General features: G+C 43.4%; 1 protein-coding gene across 1 annotated transcript in view; it reads right to left on the reverse strand.

Moving 5' to 3' along the window:
- Positions 1-18,908: 18,908 nt before the first annotated feature.
- Positions 18,909-21,000, reverse strand: part of LOC105712514 (uncharacterized) — a 182,124-nt gene continuing 180,032 nt past the window's right edge. The window contains exons 9-11 of the mRNA XM_012445584.2: positions 20,603-20,802; positions 19,798-19,912; positions 18,909-19,397 (exon numbers count right to left, since the gene is read on the reverse strand). Of these exons, the coding sequence (XP_012301007.2) occupies positions 19,307-19,397; positions 19,798-19,912; positions 20,603-20,802 (406 nt within the window). The 3' untranslated portion in view covers positions 18,909-19,306. The remainder of the gene's footprint in view (positions 19,398-19,797; positions 19,913-20,602; positions 20,803-21,000) is intronic.

Here is a 21,000-nt window from a genome sequence, read left to right on the forward strand (position 1 = left end):
AATCCACAGGAATTAAGTGATGTAGCTTAAATGTCTGTCCAGAGCATAGGGAAACAATTCTAAAATGAAGAAAGGACAAGGGTCAGGAGAGTCTCATGGGACAGATAAGACTTGTGAGCTGAGGGCCATGGGGAGGAGATGGTCGTCAACAAGGGCACCAAGGAGACTTGTTCAGTGTTGGGCAGGCAGAGGAGTGTGCGCAATGTCAATACAGGACTGGGCATTCACTGCTGCCCATATCCTCCTGGGGTCCAAGCTGTGTTCCCATTTCTTTACGGGCAACTCTAAACCATGAGGACTGGAGGCTGGGGATGACCAGAGGGGAAGATGTGAAGTGCATGGTGCCATGCTCTGAGTTGCACATGTTGGGGTACCTTGGGTCCTCCAGAGGTTCAGGATGTACAAGAACAGCTCAATTGCTCACCTCTTGGGGCTGAATGTGCAGAAATGTTTTTGACAGTGAGAGAAGGTGAGGTGTTAGTGTTAGAGTCATATGTACATGGGGAGATCTTCAGATTAATGCTTCCTCCACAGAGCAGATCTCTAGTGCTGTGCTGCAGCTGCTCTGACCACATGGTGTGTCATAAATGGTGATGCCACAGTGTTCTGGGCAGCACAAGTCACACTTAAACCACACCCTGGACCATTACATCGTGTTAATCAGAGTGCCTCTAAGAAATTGTTAACTCATGAGGGGGAGGTCAAGAATTGATGTCACCAAGAGGCCAAGCTTAGCTGGTACCTTCTGTCGAGAACAGCTCTATTTGTGAGTGGTACCATGGTCATTTCCTCCTATGGAACAGATATTTCTAGTGTTGTGTTTCGATTGCACAGAAGTGACATATACGACAATGCCACAGAATCTTGAGTAGCTAGAGTTGTGTTTGATCCAGACCCAAATGGGCAGAATGAAATAGGGAAAGTCTGGACTACAGGAATAACAAGAATGATGGGGCCAGTCTTTTAACAACTGTTTGATTCATTGAACATTCATAGGTCCCTACGATATGCCATCATTGGGTTTGACACTGGGCGATAGACATGAATATGCATTAAATATGGGGTATCTATATAAATCAAAAGCCTTAAATGCCCTTACTTTTTTCCCCCAGGAAGCCTACAGCTAGGAAAATATCCTATAGAGATAACCTCACTTAGGGATAAAGTTTTTTGAATAAGATGTTTGGCACAATTTATAACAATGAAAAATTGGTCAAGTGCAGTGACTCACACCTGTAATCCCAGCACTTTGGGAGGCCAAGGCAAGTGGATCACCTGAGGTCAGGAGTTAGAGCCCAGCCTGACCAACATGGAGAAATCCCGTCTCTACTAAAAATACAAAAATTAGCTGGGCATGGTGGTGCATGCCTGTAGTTCCAGCTACTCAGGAGGCTGACGTAGAAGAATCACTTGAACCTGGGAGGTGGAGGTTGCACTGAGCTGGGATCACACCACTGTACTCCATCACGGGCAACAGAGTGAGACTCCATCTCAAAAAATAAAAAAAAAGATAAAATGGAAACCAATCCACATATGTCAGAGTTGTGCATGATAATATCAATGTACTAGGCTGGGTAAATTAGGTAGCTGTCATGTGCTGCGTAACAACGATTTAGTCAATGACAAACTACATATGTTATACAACGGTGGTCCCACAAGATTATAATTCTGTATTTGTACTATACCTTTCCTATGTTTAGCAACCAGTACATTACAGTTGCCTGCAGTATTCAGTACAGTAGTATGCTTTACAAGTTTGTAGCCTGGGAGCAACAGGCTATACCATACAGCTTAGTTGCATAGTAGACGACACCATCTAGGTTTGCGTAAGTGCACTCTGTGATATTCCCACAATAACAAAACCAACTAACAGCAAGCTTCTCAGATGTATTCTTGTCATTAAGTATGCATGGCTGTATAAATAAAAAGATATAAAATTGAAGTCTATGTCATGACAACAGTAATGTCTTCCCTCACCAGACACAGTAAGAAGAAGCAAAAAAGCAAATAGTACTAGCATAATCCTAGAAAAAAACTGCACTGGAAAGAAATATACAGAACTGGTAAAAACAAAAAAGTGGCTAAGTTTGGGTACTAGAATTTTTCTTGCCTTTGACGGAATTTTTTTTTCAGATTTTGCGTCAGAATTCATATATGCCGCAATGGCAAATGTGGAGGAAAACTCTGACATCCTCACTTCCATTTGCCTGTCGCCCACCCAGCAGCGAGATCCTAAATGAGTTTTTATTCTTTTCTGTATTTTGTGTGTTTTCAAAATTAGCTTTTACTACTTTTGGGTGTAATCTATAGTTCACATTACAAATCACATAAAAAGCTATTTGAATTAAAAACACTAGTAACATTGCTCTTTCTGTATTCCTACAAGACCCCCTCGTAAGCTTGAGGATGAGATATTGCAAAGATGTGATGACCAAGAAAGCAGCAGCCATTTTGTGACCACGAGGAGATAAGCTCAAATAAGAAAAGCCAACAAAATGATGGGGAAAGGGGACATGTTTTAAGAAGCCTGAATTCTTGATGACACAATTGCACTGTTAAATTCTGGGAGGACTACCTGTTTAAATGTATGTATATGTGTATGTATGTATGTATTTGAGACAAGGTCTCACTCTGTTGCCCAGGCTGGAGTGCAGTGGCATGATTACAGCTCACTGTAGGCTTGACTTCCTGGACTGGAGCAATCCTCCTACCTCAGTCTCCCAAGTAGCTGGAACTACAGCCATGCCCAGCTACTTAAAAAACTTTGTAGAGATAGGGTCTCACTATGTTGCCCAGGTTGGTCTCACACTCCTGGGCTCAAGTAATCCTCCCACCTTGGCCTCTCAAAGTGCTGGTATTACAGGCATGAGCCACCATGCCTGGCTCTAATTTATTTACTTTCTCAGTTTTTAAGGATTAATTAATATTACAAGAGGTGAATATGCCATAATTTATTTAATTGTACATCATCTTTTAATGGTTACAAATAAGCTTTTGTGCATCTTTATGTTTATATCCATAGGATAGAACCCTGGCAGAGCACCTTGCTGATCGAAGGGTAACAACTCTTTAAGGCTCATCATTTATATCGGCCCCCAGTTAACCCAGTTAACCCAGGGACTGGCAGATTGGAGAGGTTCAACAAACCAATGTCTGAAAGGCAGCCTCATCCTTGCCCCTCTGGTAGCATTTCCCAAGTTCTGCTCTCTCCACCCAGGGCATGGTTTTCTCTTGGGTTGTGCTTCTCACGGTTCTCTGGCGTTACCATCCATGGCACATCTATGCTGTTGGAACAGGTGGGGAGGCTATCAGAAGGTTCAGCTCCATGGGAGAAAGGCTTTATCTACAGATCTGCCTTTGTAAGAAGGCATCAGCTAACCCAGTCTCAGGGTGACGCCGACTTCTCACCCCCTCTCACTGTGGAAACCATTTCCCCACCAAGGGAGCAACTGAACCATTCTTGCAAATATCTGAACCTTTGTGGTGAGCTGAAGCTCTCCTGGTTTGTACAATGCACAGCATGACACCAATATCATGATTAAAAATTTTCCCCTTCAGAGAGGATCAGGTAAAATAACTCATGGGTACTAGGCTTAACGCCTGGGTGATGAAATAATCTGTACAACAAACTCCATGACATGAGTTTACCTATGTAACAAGCCTGCATATGTACCCCTGAATTTAAAAGTTAAGAAAACGAAAAAAGAAAACAAAATTCCTCCTCGGTCTCTCCACGTTTATATCTTCTAATACCCCAAGGCTGCCTGTAAAGAGAAGAGATGGCTGAGACCCCAGAAGGAGGCAGCAGCTACAAGTCCCAAGTTCAGCTCTACACGGCTGCCAGGTGAACTCACAGTCTGCCCGGCATCCTGGGGACCCCCGCGGCCGCGCCTGCTGTCCTTTTCTTCACTGAGGCCCTCTGCCCCCAGACCTGCTATGCCTGTGTGAGTTGTCTTTTGCTCTTGTGCCCCGACTCTCTAGCCATGGCTTGGACCCCACTGCCCAAGTCTATCCCTGAGATCTCCAAGTAGAAAACCTCAGAGGAATTTCAGGGGCCATTTCCCGAGGAGAATTTTTCTTCCTAAGGGGTTTCAGCAATTCTATTCTCCTGCTCTGGAAGACAGAGGGACAGTGAGTCCCATTCCATGGATGAGAAAATGGATGCCCACAGGGATTTTGACAAGGTGGAGGATTTGGGTCCAACTGGTTCTCAGTGGTGTGGCCTTGGCTCTCCTTAAGAATTCAGATGGAACTCCCCAAGGAGAGATGGGATGAGAAATAGTTTGTTCAGAAAACTAAATTTCCCAGAGAGACATAGAGACCCAGAACCAAGACAGAGAATGAGAAAGAACAAAAGAGAGAAAGATGCGGAAATTAAAATGTCAGGGAAAAGAAGACACGCCAACTTCCTTCTGGATCTCTTTGTCCCCACATCCCCACCCCAAGCAGTGCTATATCCTAGTTCTTCCTGACGCTCAAGGAAAGGGACCAGGGGCAGCTGGCTTGCCTTCTGAACAATGACTTGGGATCTTTCTGTCCTGTCTCTCGCAGATGATACCACCTACAACCGGTTCTGCTGCTTCTCCTACATCTCCTGTCAGATTCCGCAAAAATTCATAGTTGACTATTTTCCAACCAACTCCTATTGCTTCAATCCAGGTGTCGTGTAAGTGCCAGCGCTCCTACCCACCCCTCGAGAGAAAGGCCGGGAGTTCTGGGGTGAGGTCCCCTCCGAGTACTCAGCTCTCTAAGGCCCATCAAGGTGCTGGACTCCAGGGGAGGCCCCTGCAGCGTTTTCTGACCTGGCCTGGGGCCCACAGAGTCCTGAAGGACCACCCCTGGGCAGAGGGAAGAGAGCAGAGGTAACAACAGGAGTTGGCTTTCTGAGGAAGCCCACCTGAGACACTTGGGGAAGGTCTGTGAACCCCAAAGTTAAGGGGAGATTTTACAAGAATGAGGACAGGCCCTCAGATGCCTGAGACAGAGAAGGATGGAAGGGCTGCAGGATTCCCCTGCTGAATCTGGCAGTGCTTAACTCTTCCTCCCTTCTCCACAGCTTCCTAACCAAGAAAGGCCGGCACATCTGTGCCGACCCCAGTAAGGAGTGGGTCAAGAAATACATCAAACACCTGAATGCTTCAGGGGCCACAGAAGCTGTGAGGACCCAGTGACCTTGGTGGGGCCAGGAGGGAGTAGGAGCCTGAGCCAGGGCAATGATCCCACCACCCTGGAGGCCACCTCTTCTGAGAGTTCCATCTGCTATGCCCAGCCACATTAACTAACTTTAATTTTAATTTATGCATCATATTTCATTTTGAAATTTATTTCTGTTGTTGAACTGCATTATGAAATTAGTATTTTCTCTGACATCTCATGACATTGTCTTCATCCTTTTCCTCCAACTCTTCACACATTCACTATGTGGATCAATCAGTGTGATTAGCTTTCTCAGCAGACATGGTACCATATGTATCAAATGACAAGTGCTTATTGAATGGTTTTGCTCAGCACCACCTTTTAATATATTGGCAGCACTTATCTAAGAGGTAAACCAGCATTCTCCTTGTGATGACTCTATTGATTTTGTTTTGCCTAATCAGAATCACAGATTGACAGGAATTCTGGGGGAGGAGTAGGGAAATAGGAAAAGGGGCAGAAACCAGAAGATAGGGACTTCTAAGGAGATAGAGCACTTCTACAGTCATGCCAGATGTTTCCCTGGAGATACTTCCCTGAAAAGTTGAAGCAGACACCATTATTTTATAAACCATATTGTAACTGAAATGCCATAGAAAACTTTTCTACTTAAATGAATACCAAAATGACACTGCAATGCATATTTATGCACACAAGCTCATTTTCATAAGTAAAGCTTTCCTCAGAATGATGGCTAACATCTGTTGAGGCCTTATGAAATGCTGGGTTCTGGGCTAAGTACTTATATTAGTGAAAGTCTAGCAAACACCAACCACATCCTGGCAAGGACTCTTTACCTGGAAGTTAACTGAAAGCCTTGGTCATGTTATCTTTGTTCTCCACTCTGCTTTTGGGGAGGATGTTTTCCATGACTACCCGAGATGCGGCTTGGGGTTGGGGTGGCCAGAGTTAGAAAAAAAAAAAAAAAAAAAAAAAAATACATAATGGATATTTTTTTAATGTAAGTATGTCCCATGCAATATTTGGGACCTACTTGTATAAAAAAAATTATCTGTTCTTTAGCTGAAACTCGAATTTAACAGGGTATCCTAAATTGTATCTGGCAACCCTCCAAAGAAGGAATACCGCTTATAGAGGCGTCTATTTCCTGTTGGAGGTGTCTATTGATTGGCTTAAGTGTAGAACGGGGCTTCTCAACCTTGAATTCACATTAGAATGGCTTAGGAGAGCTTTTAAAAATTCCAATGCCAGGGTCTCACATCCAAAGTTAAGAATTTAATTGGACTTAGGTGGGGCCTGGCATGAGTGATTTAAAAACTCTGCAGGGGGTGTTAGCGCACAGAGAATCACTGTTGGTGTCTGCTCATAGGGTGCTTTTAGCCAGCCTTACGGTTTCAGAGGCAATGCAACTCCGTCCCAATTTTTGAAGGCATTTGAGCTAGTTATTTTGGGTTCATTCCATTGGATGGTTAATCATAAGCAGAGACTCTATCAGATACAGTTATTTCTAGAAGTGGGTTTTTAACGCCTCTCTTCCAGCACAGCACTGAGAGCTCTGTGGTCATCTCTTCCACTGCCGACCGGCTCCCCGTTGTATTAACACCGCATTGCCCCCTGCTGGTGAAACAATGCCACAGGCGTGAAGGCCACCCTCTTTAGCTCCCAGCCTCTGATGAATACAGCTTCACAAAGATCACGACTGTTCATTGTGATGGTTAATTTTATGTATCAACTGGGCTAAGCTAAGGGATACCCAGATAGCTGATAAACATCATTTCTGAGTGTGTCTGTGTGGTGTTCCGGAAGAGATTAGCATCAGGAGACTAAAGAAGATCTGCCCTCACCAATGCAGGCAGGCACCATCCAATTCACTGAGGTCCCAAACACAACAAAAAGTCCAAGGAAGGGTGACCCTGCTGTCTGCATTTGAGCTGGGACATCCATCTTCTCCTGTCCTCTGACAGCCACGCTCCCAATTCTTGAGCCTTCACACTCAGACAGGGACTTGTACCATCGCCTCCTCTTTCTGACCCCTTCTCAGGTCTTTGGACTTGCACCAGGACTGACAACATCTGCTGCCCTGGTTCTCAGGCTTTTGGACTGAATCACACCACTGGCTTTCCTGGCTCTCCAGTTTGCAGATGGCAGGACTTCTTGGCTTCCATAATTGTGTGAGCCAATTCCCCTAATAAATATCTCTGTATTTATATCTGTATCAACATTGATCATTGATAGAATATATATCTATATTCTTAGAGAGAAATAGCCTATTGTTTGCATTTTTCTGGATAACTGACTAATACATTCATTTTATCATCAAGATAAATATTTACAAGGAGGGATCTGAGAAGGAGGTGGACTGGGCTGCTTCGGGACCTGCTTTCCTGTCCTGCCTAGTCTTTCACCGCCTCATTTCTGCTTATGTTAACATTAGCTTGGAGTGGAGAACTCTGCTCTTGTAGTCCTGCAGGCTCCACATCACTGGTTTCTTAATCAGCTTGGTTTTCAGGCAGCAAGCAGAAAATATTCTTCTTCTAAAAACTACTTTTTCTCCCCTTTCTACTATCGGAATCAGTTTCAAAGTAAGTTAATTTCTTTCTTAATGGGTCTTACTAAGACTGATGCAAGAAACAGTCTCCAATACCTTGAGTTTTCCTTTTTGTTAAAATTTTGGCTGGCAGATGGCTTTAGAATATATAACAGGCCATGGGGTAACCAGCTGTTTTGCTAACTAGAGGTGTCCCCATGGACTTTGACCTCAGCTACTACCCTCAGTCAGTTCTATGTTTGGGAACCTATTACTTATAACATTGCAATCAGTCTATATTAGTTAGGGATGGCTTAAGTCACAGTGTCAGAAAAAATAACTCGATCTGGCTTAAATGATAAAGGGAACTTGTGAGTTCACATAACTGAAGCTTCAAGAAATAGAATTAGCTTCAGGTAAAACTTGATTCAGTGGTCCTTGTTTCTCCATAGACTATATATATCTTTCTGAATTTCTGATCTCCCTGCATTTGAGAACTCCATTCTAGAACAAAGTTACAATATATTTGTCCTGGTTACTCTATTGGCAGAATAGCTTCCAGAAACTTCCAGAGCAATGTGGATTGGGAAGAGAATGTCAATCTTGAGCCAAGAGCCTGAGGTCCACTTTTATTGGTCTGGCTGGCTTGGATTAAGAGCCCATCTCCATCTCTTAACCCAGGGCTCAGCAAACTATGGCCTTTGGGCCCAATTTGACCTACTACCTGTTTTTTGTTGTTGTTGTTTGTTCTTGTTTTTCTTTGAGATGGAGTCTCATTCTGTTGCCCAGGCTGGAGTGCAGTGGCACAATCTCAGCTCACCTCAACCTCCACCTCCCTGGTTCAAGCAATTCTGCCTCAGCCTCCTGAGTAGCTGGGACTATAGGCATGTGCCACCACGCCTGGCTAATTTTTGTATTTTTAGTAGAGACGAGGTTTCACTATGTTGGCCAGGCTGGTCTCGAATTCCTGACCTTGTGATCCGCCCACCTCTGCCTCCCAAAATGCTGGGATTATAGGCGTGAGCCACCATGCCTGCCAACTGCCTGTTTTTATACGGCCTGCAAGCTAGGAGGTTTTTACATTTTAAGTGATTGAAAACCAAAAGAAGAATATTTTGAGAAATATAAAACTTGTATGAAATTTGAGTTTTAGTGTCCATAAAAAAAATTTTATTGGAATCCAGCTGGGCTCCTTTGTTTGTGTATTGTTTATAGCTACTTTCACACAACAAAGCAGAGCTGAGTAGTTGTGAAAGAGACTGTATGACCCACAAAACCTGAAATAGTTACTATTTGGCCTTTTACAGAGCAAGTTTGCCAACCTATATCTTAATTAATCTTTGTGGCTTAAGGAAGCCACAAAGATTTACTGATTTGTTTGAGCGGATCAATGTCTACAATAAGCAACGTTGATGGGCTTAAAATCCCACGAACTACCAGAGGGGTTGCTTTTCCAAAGAGTCATTTAAGGATGAAAGAGAAAGAACTTGGAACCCAACTAGTATCTACCAAATCATCTAACTTTCTTATATAATAAATATGTGGTAATATAGATATTGGTATAGAGACGCACATATGGAATGTATATTCTGTATACATAGTTTTACATTAATATCATAGACACCTTTCATTTCAGTATGTATATCTACTTCATTCTTTTCAGTAATTTCTTGCTTATTATGTGGCTATACCATGATGGTTTAAACTATGCATCTTTTAAAGAATTTATTTCTATTGGTTGTTTTACAAACAGAGCTGCAAAGAACAGCAATGTGCCAACACTTTGTGTCTTTTTGTTTGTTTTTGAGACAGAGTCTCACTCTGTCACCCAGGCTGGAGTGCAGTGGCGCAATCTCGGCTCTCTGCAACCTCTGCCTCCTGGGTTCAAGCAATTCTCTTGTCTCAGCCTCCCAAGTAGCTGGGATTACAGGCACCTGCCACCATGCCTGGCAGATTTTTGTATTTTGGTAGAGATGAGGGTTCACCATGTTGGCCAGACTGGTCTCGAACTCCTGACCTCAAGCTATCCACCTGCCTTGGCCTCCAAAGTACAGGGATTACAGGAGTGAGCCACCGAGCCTGGCCCTACTTTGTTTCTTTAGATAGTGTTTCTTCAAATAGATTCCTAGAAATAATATAGATTGAAGAGTATGTAAATTTTAAATTTTTCTACAGACTGTGTCATTGCTCTTCAAAAATGCTAATGACCAATATTTCACTTTTTGATACTAAAAAATAGATTGTTTAAAACACACAAAGTAAGTGGTGCTTATTGAAAGGTTAATATATTTTGCATTTCTCAAAAGTATGTTGAATTTCTTCCTGTTGCATTTTATAGCAGGAATCCTGACTCAGTCTAACTCTCTTATACTTAAAAATATAACGTAGGCCAGGAGTTAGCAAGCGTTTTCTATAAAAGGCCAGATAGTAAATATTGACGTCCTTGTGGGCTATATAATGTCTGTTGCAACAATGTGACTTCACCTTTGTCTTGGGAAAGCTGTGATAGACAATATGTAAAAGAGTGGGGGTGACTGTGTTTCAACAAAACTTTATTTAAAAAACAGGGATCATGCTAGATTTGTTCTGAGGACCATAGTTTCTTCACCTCAATCTAGGCAATCCGTCAAATAATTCTGCATTCACAATAGAAGTCTTGTTGTATATATTGTCTGACTGTCTTTCCTTTCTCTAATGTTAACCACTGATTTTGTGGAGCATGGATTCTAGGGAAATAATACCCAGGTAAGATGTCTATTACCATGTGCATCTTATTTCTAAAAGAGTGGTTAAATTCTTATTGAGGCCGGGTGCAGTGACTTATGCCTGTAATCCCAGCACTTTGAGAGGCTGAGGCAGGTGGATCTCTCAAGGTCAGGAGTTCAAGATCAGCCTGGCCAACATAGTGAAGCACCATTTCTACTAAAAATACAAAAATTAGCCAAGTGTGGCAGCATGCACCTATAATCCCAGCTACTTGGGAAGCTGAGACAGGAGGATAACTTGAACCTGGGAGGCGGAGGTTACAATGAGCTGAAATCACACCACTGTACTTCAGCTTGGGTGACAGAGTGAGACTCCAACTCAAAAAAAAAAAAAAAAAGATCTTATTGGCAAATTCAGTAGTTTTTGGTCTTTAGTCTGCATATATATCACTTGGGGGTTTGGCAAAAATTCCCACATCCAAATCCAATTCTCTTGTGAGCATTTTAATCAACCATCCCAGGTGGCCCTGAGATGCTCATAGGTTTGCATATTAGTTACACTATGTATTCGCTGCATGACCATGGATAAGTTGTTCTAACTCTCTGAGATAACAGTTCCTCTTCTGTCAAATGGGAATATTAATAGTACTTAGCCCTTGGAGGCATTGTTAGAATTTGAAGGACAATGAATAATTTTCAAGAGAGCTTGATTTGTGAGAAAAATAAATTTAAATGCATGAATATATATATCAAGCATGAATTTACTTAGTGCATATGCATTATACACTGGGTGCATAATATTTTATAAAATAATCATTGTTTTATAAAATAGTGTTTCATTATTTGGGGAGAGGCATTATTGCCATTTCCTTCCTGTTGACTTCCCCTCTTCAGATTTTTCAACTCTTCCCTCCTCCCATCCCACCCCCTTGTTTTGTTACAAAGCAAAGCCAATAGAATCACCAACATTTTAAGACTGGTTTACTCAAAATGAACTCATTATTTTACATAGTGGAACACAGAAATGGTAAATCATGTTCTATAAATATTTGTTGGTTGACAGCTTTGGAACAATGTCCTGTAGAAAAAGTTGAACGTAGCCACCCACCTTGTATGAGAGCTGCAAAGAACAGTCATGCGCCTGAATATGTGTCAACCACTGTGTGACTGTGACTGAAGGGGCTAAGGAAGGGGTGTGGAGAGCGTCGTGGAATCCCTTCCAATGAGCAGTCAAGGACACATAGAAATACATCACAAAAATTAAATAATCTAGATAAGTTAAAATGCATGCTAAGAGTCCCAGGGTGTTATTGCTTAGATAGGGGCAGGCTCAGGAATTGAAGGGGTCCCTAGGGCCCAGGTCCCTGCTTCCGAATCTGCCCACAAATGTAACAATGTCTTGTTGCTTCCAGGTCACTCAGGAATTTGACTCTGAAGTCGATGATGCACTTGGCACCAGAACTCGGTGGGGTTGGCACAGATCTGCCAGCTTCAGCCACTTTCATTCTGAAAGCTGTTAAAAGATACAGAGTTGTAAAAATTGAGGAATCAGCAAGGGAATTCCTGGTCCCATGCTGGCTTCCCCTCTCTGCCTTGGCAAGCGTAAGACCTGTCCACTTGCTCAGGACCCTTTGCCCAACCTCAGCTCCCTAGACCTTTCCTCAGTGGCTCAGGGGGGCTCCTCCGGCAGCCTCCTCCTGCTAACACTTCTTCCTCTCTTCCCTCTGCCAGGGGTAGCTCTTCCATGGTTCCATGCAGACCTCAGGTGAGGCCAGAAAACACCCCTATGGCCCTTCCCTGTGTCCCACCACCAGATAAGGCCTCAAAGGCCCGGGGTCCCCAGGATAGCTCTCATGCCAGCTGGTGCCCTTGCAGGCTACCCCCTCCTAGTCCTGCCTCTCTCTAGAGATGGGCAAGAGCACCAGCCCTTACCTGGCATCAGCTGTTAGTTTCACAATGGCCATCTACCATTTTGCTAGGGGTCTTCTGAGGGTCATAGAAAAAGCAGCAGATGTTTGGGTGCTTGGGGACCTGGGCATTCTGAGGGAAGGAGCAGCATGACCCTGAGTCATTTTTCACTGGGGACAAGTGAGCCAACTCCTACCCAGTAATAAAATCAGAAGGAAGTAGATGGAGACAGCACTGTTCAGGGGATGATTTGGGGATGAGAAGAACAAGAAGGAAGTTGGGGATATGGGGTGAGAAGAACTGGCAGGAAGTTGGGGATGTCTTGTTTCACCACATTTCCCTTCCATTTCTGTTTGAGTCTTAGATTTGGTCTCCATCTCCCTCTGTAGGAATTGCAGCTAATTAAATAGTCTGCCTCTTATTCCAGCTCTACTTGGGGAACATAATATGGTCTAAGAAGAGATTTTTCCAGCAAGAGACCATCTCTGCAAATCACCTGTGAGGCAGATCTGTGGCGATTTTATGACTCAGCTGGCCACTGAGAAGCCATTATAGCTGGGTTCTGCCCCTTATTGAAACCTACTCAATGTTCTACTTTCCTAAGTAGGATAAGATCGTACTCTGCTTTTAAGGTTTATAGAATAGACAGTGAAAACTCTCTAGGGAAGAAAATCTTCCTGAACAGATAGCCCAGGGCATTTTGAAAATCCCTTAGGAAACTCTCTGTTTCACTTGCGCACCTCTGTCCTTGGACTTTGGTGACGTGCTTCGACCCCAGCCAGAGAGTGCGGGAAACAACAGTAAAAGGCAGAAGGAAGACAGACTCGAGAGAGGAGGCCCAGGAACAGGGGCCGTTATGAGTGAGGAGGATGTGAGGGCCCAAGAGTGTGAGCAGAAGAGGACAGGGCTTGGGCACTCAGTCGCCAGCCCCCTTCTCGGATCCAAGCTGTGTCCTCTTCTCTTATGAGGTGAGCCCTGAGTCATGAGAAGATGGAAACTGGGGCTGATGCGAGAGGATGTTTTTAAGCACAGTGGTGTCTTGTTGACTTGCATATGCAAGGGGGTCTTGGGTAACCACAGGGCTCAGGGTATCTGCAAGAATAGTTCAAGGGTTCACTTGTCTTGGGGCTGTTTATGGGGAAGTGGTTTCCACAGCAAGAGGAGGTGAGATAGTGGTGTCATCCCTGGACCACACTTAGCTAGTTCTTTCTCACTAAAGCTCTGTAGTCATAGTTTCCCCCGGCAGAGCAGAAACTTCTGTGTTATCCCACAGCTGTTCTAATGGTGTAGACTTGACTTATGCAATGATGCCAGGAGTCCTGAGCAGCACAGCCCACCTTAAACCACACACAGATGGACAGAGCTGTATTAGTGAAGCCTGGGCTACAGAGCAAAGACAGTACAGCTAGGCTCTCAGACATTCAGACTGTTCATTCAAGACAGATATGCACTAAGTAAAGGACCTAAGGATGTGTTCAATGTGGGTGCTAATGTGCATAAGGAACCTTGAAATAAATGTTCTTAGCCTTTGACCAAGAGGGTCCACGTCTAAGAATCTATTCTCTGTAGAAATAAATTCAAATATGAAAAAAAGAACAATGCATAAGTGTATTTGGCCCCTAGCATATTTATAGCACCTTAAAATTGGACCCAATTTAAATTGCCTATGATATGGAAATGGCTAAGAAAATTATGGTATCTTCCCTTGATTGGCTATATTAGGCAGCCTTTACAAACAATGCAATGATATGAGAAATGCTTAAGTTATGGTAAGTTTAAAAACCTCAGGATGCAAATCGGCTTATTTTAATCATGATCCACCTAGCATTTAGGATGTGGTCATTCCCACATCATGTATTTTTGTGGGTGCAGTTCCCAGGAAAGAGGAGGAATAAAAACTGCAAGTATGAAGTGTCTTGTTGGCTTGCAGTCTTCTCGTCTACCCTTTGTCTATTCACCATGTAAAGACTCCCGTCTCTTCCTTAATATGGGCAATTTCTACTGATGACTCATTGTTCTAAGAATTCTCTCCCCTCCTCCTGCATCCTCAGTGCCCCATCTTTGGCTGGTATGAAGGAAGGTGTGCTTGTGGCAGGGCCAGTTCTAACTTTCTCAGTATGTTCTGGAGTGGGCATGTAGCCCCAGAGATACCTTGACATCATGAAGATCTTATGTCTCTTTTGCTCTAGATTTGGGCAATGGTCATTCATTGGGCAACAGGAAATAACACAAGTCAGCATCTTCTTAAAAATAAAGTAATTCAGGAAGGTGGACAACTAATAGTTTCTAATCTAGAGAGCAAAGGAGAAGAAATGTCTATCACACACAAAGTACTAGTGCCTTTTACTAATCAAGATAAAAATTAACAGGAAAAAGACAAACACATTATAGTGAAACATGTTTTCATTGTTAGTGAAAGACAAATACATACAGTGAAAATGTGAGTTTATAGACGACCAGCATCTATTCTGCATGTTTCCTGATGCCAGAAACTCACATTTTTTTCTCAGGGGAAATTCTTCCCTATAATTCTCAGGCTTTAAGTTTTTGTAAAATTCTTTAAACTCAAAGATTCAACTTATGTGCCTTGATTAACTTAAGCAAATCAATGAAACCCATCCCCATGACCACTGCGATTGGTTAGGAATTGGGTTCCTAAGTCCGTCAAATCCGAAACGGCCTAGTGATGTTTTTTCCAATGGAAACACAGACTCACTCTTCCCTGCAGACAATGAATAAGGATTCCTGTAACACTGGCAGGTACTGGCGGCCACCCCGGGCCTCCCACAGGAAAGGCAGATCAGAAAGAGAAACAAAGTGGACCCATGAGATACCACGGGGCTGCTGCGTCCAGCCTTGCTTGGCACTAGGGCCACTTTTATACCTTACAGTCTTGGAGCCACAAGGTGCATTTACTCAAGCCTCTTTGAGTTTGATTTGCTTATTTGTTTTCTGCCTGGAAACTGCTAGCATCCAGAGAGATAGAGAGACCTATCTATATCTGTACAGAGATACGGGATCTGTTAAAAGTCACAGGTCCTGACTGAAGTGTGGCACTGGCTGAAATGAGAAAGCAGGAGGTAATTTGGTGAGGACCTTGTTAAATGGAAGTGATTTTTAAACCTTACATGCATCAGAATTACCTGGAGCCTTGTTAAAACACAGTTTGCTGGGCCCTAGTCCGTTAAGAAGTGATGTGGGACTGAGAATGTGTGTTTATACCATGTTTCCAGATGATATTCATGATGCTGTCCTGTCTGGGCACTGCCTTTTGCAATACCCATTAGAAGGTATTGCACATGCTGGTTGAAATAAAAGCCTGTGCCAAATGCTAAGTCTGCAGCATTAAGGAATTTGATAGAAAAGATTCTGAATATTGGAGTTCAGTAACTATGTATTATATCAGTAAGGTCCTTTAAGAAAGAGTTTAGGCTACTTTGAAATGGGCTCATTTGAAATTGAAAAAGGAAGAAATTCAACTTGCTAAAAAAGACTCTTCCAACCTGTTGACTAAGAACCCAGTAATCTGGAGACTTGAAGGGCTGTAAATGCAGGATTTTCTACTCTAAGATAAAGTTAGCATGAGCAGAGACAGGAAGATGAGAGACTTAACAAGGCCAAGGGTCAACTATTCATCACCTCCACATGGGCCAAGATGCAGGCAGAGGTCTGTCATCAGGGGCTGGGAGGTAGGGGTGACAACCGTGGTGAGGTCTGTGCTAGAAAGTGCACATCCCCAACCCCAGTTAAATTGCAAATGCAAACTATGTAACTGACAACCCCTCTGCTTCTGCCTACCTAGCCCATAAATTGATCAGAAGCAAATAGTAGCCTATGAACATTGGAAGGGAGTCACATTGCCAAAGAAACCATAAGACTGGCTCCAAACAGTCACTGATTGCACAATACCTAAGGCAACCTCAGGCTAACTCACACAGACAGGAAGTCAGCAGTCTGCAGAAAGCAGCTCCTCCACATTGCACATCTCAGATTGTCCGTGGAGGACATTCCTCCAAGGAGAAGAGCTAGGGACTGCCAGACAGGCTGAACTGCTTAAAAATGGAATTCCCATTCTCCCATTCCCTAACAGGGATCTTTGTTCCACTTGCTCTGCTTGTATAACACTTGTATTTAGGGAGTGTTGGGCATGATTAAACTTCATTTAGCTTTGGGTTTCTGGATCTTGAGAAACAATTCAGTGCAGGCAAATTTTGTGTGCCCCTATATTTTTTCCTGAAAGTCAATAAAAAATGAATGATGACACCTTCACTGCATTTATGGGGACAAAGGCTGCTCGTGTGTGTGTGTGTGTGTGTGTGTGTGTGAGAGAGAGAGAGAGAGAGAGAGAGAGAGAGAGAGAAAGAGAGAGAAAGAGAACCTTCTCCAAAGGATGTGTTTGCTGCTGTACCCTCATTATATGAAAGCCATCATGGCATCAAAACTCTGTAAGCCAGGCTGAGCTCTACCTTCTCTGCATCAGCGCAGAATCCCTACCAGAAGGTGGTTGTGATGGGTAGAATATCACCCATCAAAAAATAAGGTAAGATGAGACCAGAGAGGTAAACTATGTAAGCTAATCGGAAAATAACTCGAAGTTTTTTTTTTTTTTTGAGACAGAGTCTCCCTCTGTCACCAGGCGCCAAGCTGGAGTGCAGTGGTGCGATCTCAGTTCACTGCAACCTCTACCTCCTGGGTTCAAGCAATTCTCCTGCCTCAGCCTCCCGAGTAGCTGGGATTACAGGTGCATGCTACCATGCCTAGCTAATTTTTATATTTTTAGTAGAGACGGGTTTTCACCATGTTGGCCAGGATGGTCTCAATCTCTTGACCTCTTGATCCGCCCACCTCAGCCTCCCAAAGTGCTGGGATTACAGGCATGAGCCACCGCGTTCAGTCCATAACTCAAAGTTTTAAAAGTGCAGAATATAAAAAGAAAAAACCTTCATTAAAAAAAAAAACCAACTCATTTCCTCAAAGAAATGACAACTATTTGATGTGTATCTTTCCAGAATTTGCCTATGTAAATATATATGTGTATATGGCTTTTAAAAATAAAAACAAAATAATATCCTTTACAGATAGTTCTGTAGCATATATAGAGAGTATATATGAATATACTGAATGTAAATAGATATACCTTTTGCATGTAATATTATGGACACTTTCCATAGATATAGATATGTGTTATTTTTTTTTTACTGACTGCAGAATATTCCATTGATGGACATCTTAATCCTCTACTAATTAATCCCTTACTGATGACTGTTTGCATTTGCCTGCTCTTTACCAACCACACTGCAAAGAATATCCTCATGTCTACATATTCTTATCTTTTGGCAGCATTTCTGTAAAACAGATTCCTGGAAATGGGACCAGGTCAAATGGGAGGTAGGTCACATAGTATGTGCATTTTAATATTTGCTAAGTAGTAGTGTTTAGTTTCACTTTAAAGAGTTTGAACACTACTATTCTAAACGTGTTTGGACACAAGAATTAGATTATTTTAAACAAAATGAAATAAGCATAGCTCATAAAAACACATTTGGTTTTCACACAAATATTTTGAATTTCTCCTCCTTCTGCAAAGAGGACCCTAGTTTAGTTGCATTTCTTGTACTCACAATGCAAGCAATCCATGTGTTAAATAACATACCTTTCACAGTAAACTTATAAACAGAATTCTGCTCCACACAGAAGCTGGTTGTCTTTTCCTTTTTAAACATTAGCTATTTATTTTGTAGAGTGCAGATTCTAGAGAAATAATGTATACTATACCTGCTGCCATATGCAGATAGTTACCACATTTAGGAAATAGTGGTGAATTCTGTTGACAATGGTTCTCAGTCATTAGCATGCTATGGAACACTTCATAAGCTTGATAAAAATGTCAGTCCCCAGGTCTATACCTAAAGATTCTGACATAAGTGGCTTAAACGATCACTGCTCAAACACTCTATGTCAACTCAGAATCCTGACCAGAAAGTGGTTGCAATGCATGAAATATCATCCATTAAAGAACAGGGTAAGATTTGAATATGGGTGGATCATCTTTTTGGAGATAACTTGGTCAGTCGCTAAGAGCATGGTCTGTAGTTCAATAAAAGCCCAGTTTTGGAACTCAGTTGTACCATTTACATGCTGTGTAACCTCAGCCAAGTTGCCTAACCTTTCTGAGCCCTGGGATACTTTTCTGTCAAGTGGAGATATTAACAGTACCTAAGCTGTACTATTGCATTGGTAAAAATAAATGAACAATGCATAAAAAGCACTCAGTAGAAGTAAGCCTCAAAAATGTAGGTAATTGCTATTAAAAGCTTGGTTCATCATGAACAGGCACTTCAGAATACTCTGCTTAATGGTGTCCATTCAAGTAATAAATTCTCCTAAAGCAGAGGAATTCTCCTAGAGCATGCATATTATGATTTGACTCATAACATATTCATAGTTTCAATGTTCCAGCACTGTGCCCCCATTGTAAAGTGGATGACTCCGTGCCTACTCCCCAACTCTCCCAATTTCCCTCCGTTGCACATCTTCCTAATCTTTGCCTGTGATTCCTCTTAACCGGTGGTTTTGACTTGCCAGAAAAACAAAACCAAACTCAATACTGGTTTACCTTTTAAAAAAGCATCTTTATTATTTCAAATATAATAACAAAAGCATCTGGTTCACATTTGTCAGTCTGGTGGCTTTGGTACCATGACTGCCTACAGCAGGCCGATGACAGCCACTTGGTTGTCACCAAACACAGTGTGAGGGAAGAGGGAAGGGACAAGGGGAACTCTCAGAACAATCACAAACATGCTGTGAAATTGAAAATAAATTATAAAACTAAATAGTATAAATAAATTAAAGTTTAAGTTAAGAAGAGTCCCATAGTGTGGCTGTTTGGCAACAACCAGTCCATAGGAGAGGTAGCTGTAGAGGCCACAGGAATGTTCCCAAGGCTCAGGTTCCTGTTTCCCACTGGGCCCGCCGAGGTCGCTGGGCCTCGAAGCTTCTGGGCCCCTCAGGCATTCAGCTCCAGGTCGCTGACGTATTTCTGGACCCACTCCTGGCCGGGGTCAGCACAGACCTGCCGGCCTCTCTTGGTTAGGAAACTGTGAAGAAGGGCGGAATTCAGCAGGGGAATCCTGGGCCCACTATGGGCCCTTCATCCCTCTCTCTGTCCTGGGCAGCTCAGGGTCTGCTTGCTCTCGCCGGGAACCCCTGCCTATCTCCATCTAGAGAGCTGCTCTCAGTGACTCAGAGAGGCAGCCTCAGAGGGTCCTGCTGCCTCCTTCTTCCTGTCCCTTTCCTCTGAGCTGGGGAAGCCATTCTTGACTCTGTAACACCCACCCCACTCCAGCCCCAAGTCAAGTCACACCTTGGAGCCCTGGGTCCTGTATCCCTGATTGGCTCTGGAAGGCTGGCCCTTTCTGGAATGGCCTTCTGGCCCATCTCTGCCTCACCCAGACCCTCCCTGCCTCCCTAGATGTGAGCAGGAAGACTGGCACTTACATGACACTGGGCTTGGAGCACTGGCTGCTGGTCTCAAAGTAGTCAGCTATGAAATTCTGTGGAATCTTCCGGGAGATGTAGCTGAAGCAGCAGGCAGTCGGCATGTCAGCACCAGCTGTGGAGAAAGGAAGTGAATGGGTCCAAGGCACAGCTCACAAGAAAAGGCCAGGTAGCTTCTGATCCCCAGGCGGGTGAGGAAGGTAGGCTTGCTCAGACTAAGTGACTGGAAGGCATTTGGGCATTTTTGCCAAGAAATGTCTCTGTCTTTGTTTCTGTCTGCATGCTTCTTTCCCTGGACTCTTCATAGTGGGTTCTCTGTTTCTCTGTGTGATCCAGATACCTGAATGGACTGTTCTCTTAGCTCTCTTCAGAGAATTTTGTCTGGTTCAAGAAGTCATACCCCAGCCCAGGAGAAGCCTTGGACATCTCTCATAAGACATTCAAGGTACAGAGCTCCTGGGAGATCTAAGAAGAGCTGGAGGGTGAATAACAGACCTCACTGGGAAGTAACCAGCCCTGGATTCTGCCTCTTGCAAACTGATTTGTTTCGATCCCTGCTTTTCTATCTGTACAAAGGACTGTAATTCTCCTGCCTCTGCCTAGATTCTCATATCTGGAGACTAGGATGGCTAAGACCCCTTATAGAGATGAAAAATAAAGTCTTGAAAAGAAATACCAAGATGTTTTGCAGCCCTTTAACAAGTTCTCTCTTTTCTCTTGGGGTCTCTCAGGCCACAAGAAAAGACTGATGTGGTCTAACCATGGCCAGAGAGTGGTGATAGCTGCAATGACAACATGGACTCACGTGGTGCAGAGAAGACCTGGCTGCAGAGAGCCATAGCGCAGAGGAGAACGGCAAAGGCAGCAGCAGAAACCTTCATGATTCTGAGCAGGTGATGGAATGTGGGCTTGAGTGTCTGCAGAACCAAGAAGGGACTGGCCACTCTCTGCTGCCTGCGTCCTTCTGAAGTCTGAAGCCATCTCTTCTTCTCTTTATAGGCAACCCTGGTGGATGGAGAAATAGAATCTGGGGGTGAGGAGGGAAATTTTTCAGCATGGTGATGCTGTCATGCTGAGTGTTGCATAATTCAGGGTCTGTAGTGACCACAGGGGCTCAGGATATCCAAGAATAGCATCTCTGAGCTATTCTCTTAACTCTCAGCTCTCAACTCATGACTGGTTCCAGCTTCATGAGGAAATGGT

Source organism: Aotus nancymaae, unplaced genomic scaffold, assembly GCF_030222135.1.
Source record: "Aotus nancymaae isolate 86718 unplaced genomic scaffold, 86718_ANA_hifiasm-v0.15.2.pri h1tg000018l, whole genome shotgun sequence".
NCBI lineage: Eukaryota > Metazoa > Chordata > Mammalia > Primates > Aotidae > Aotus > Aotus nancymaae.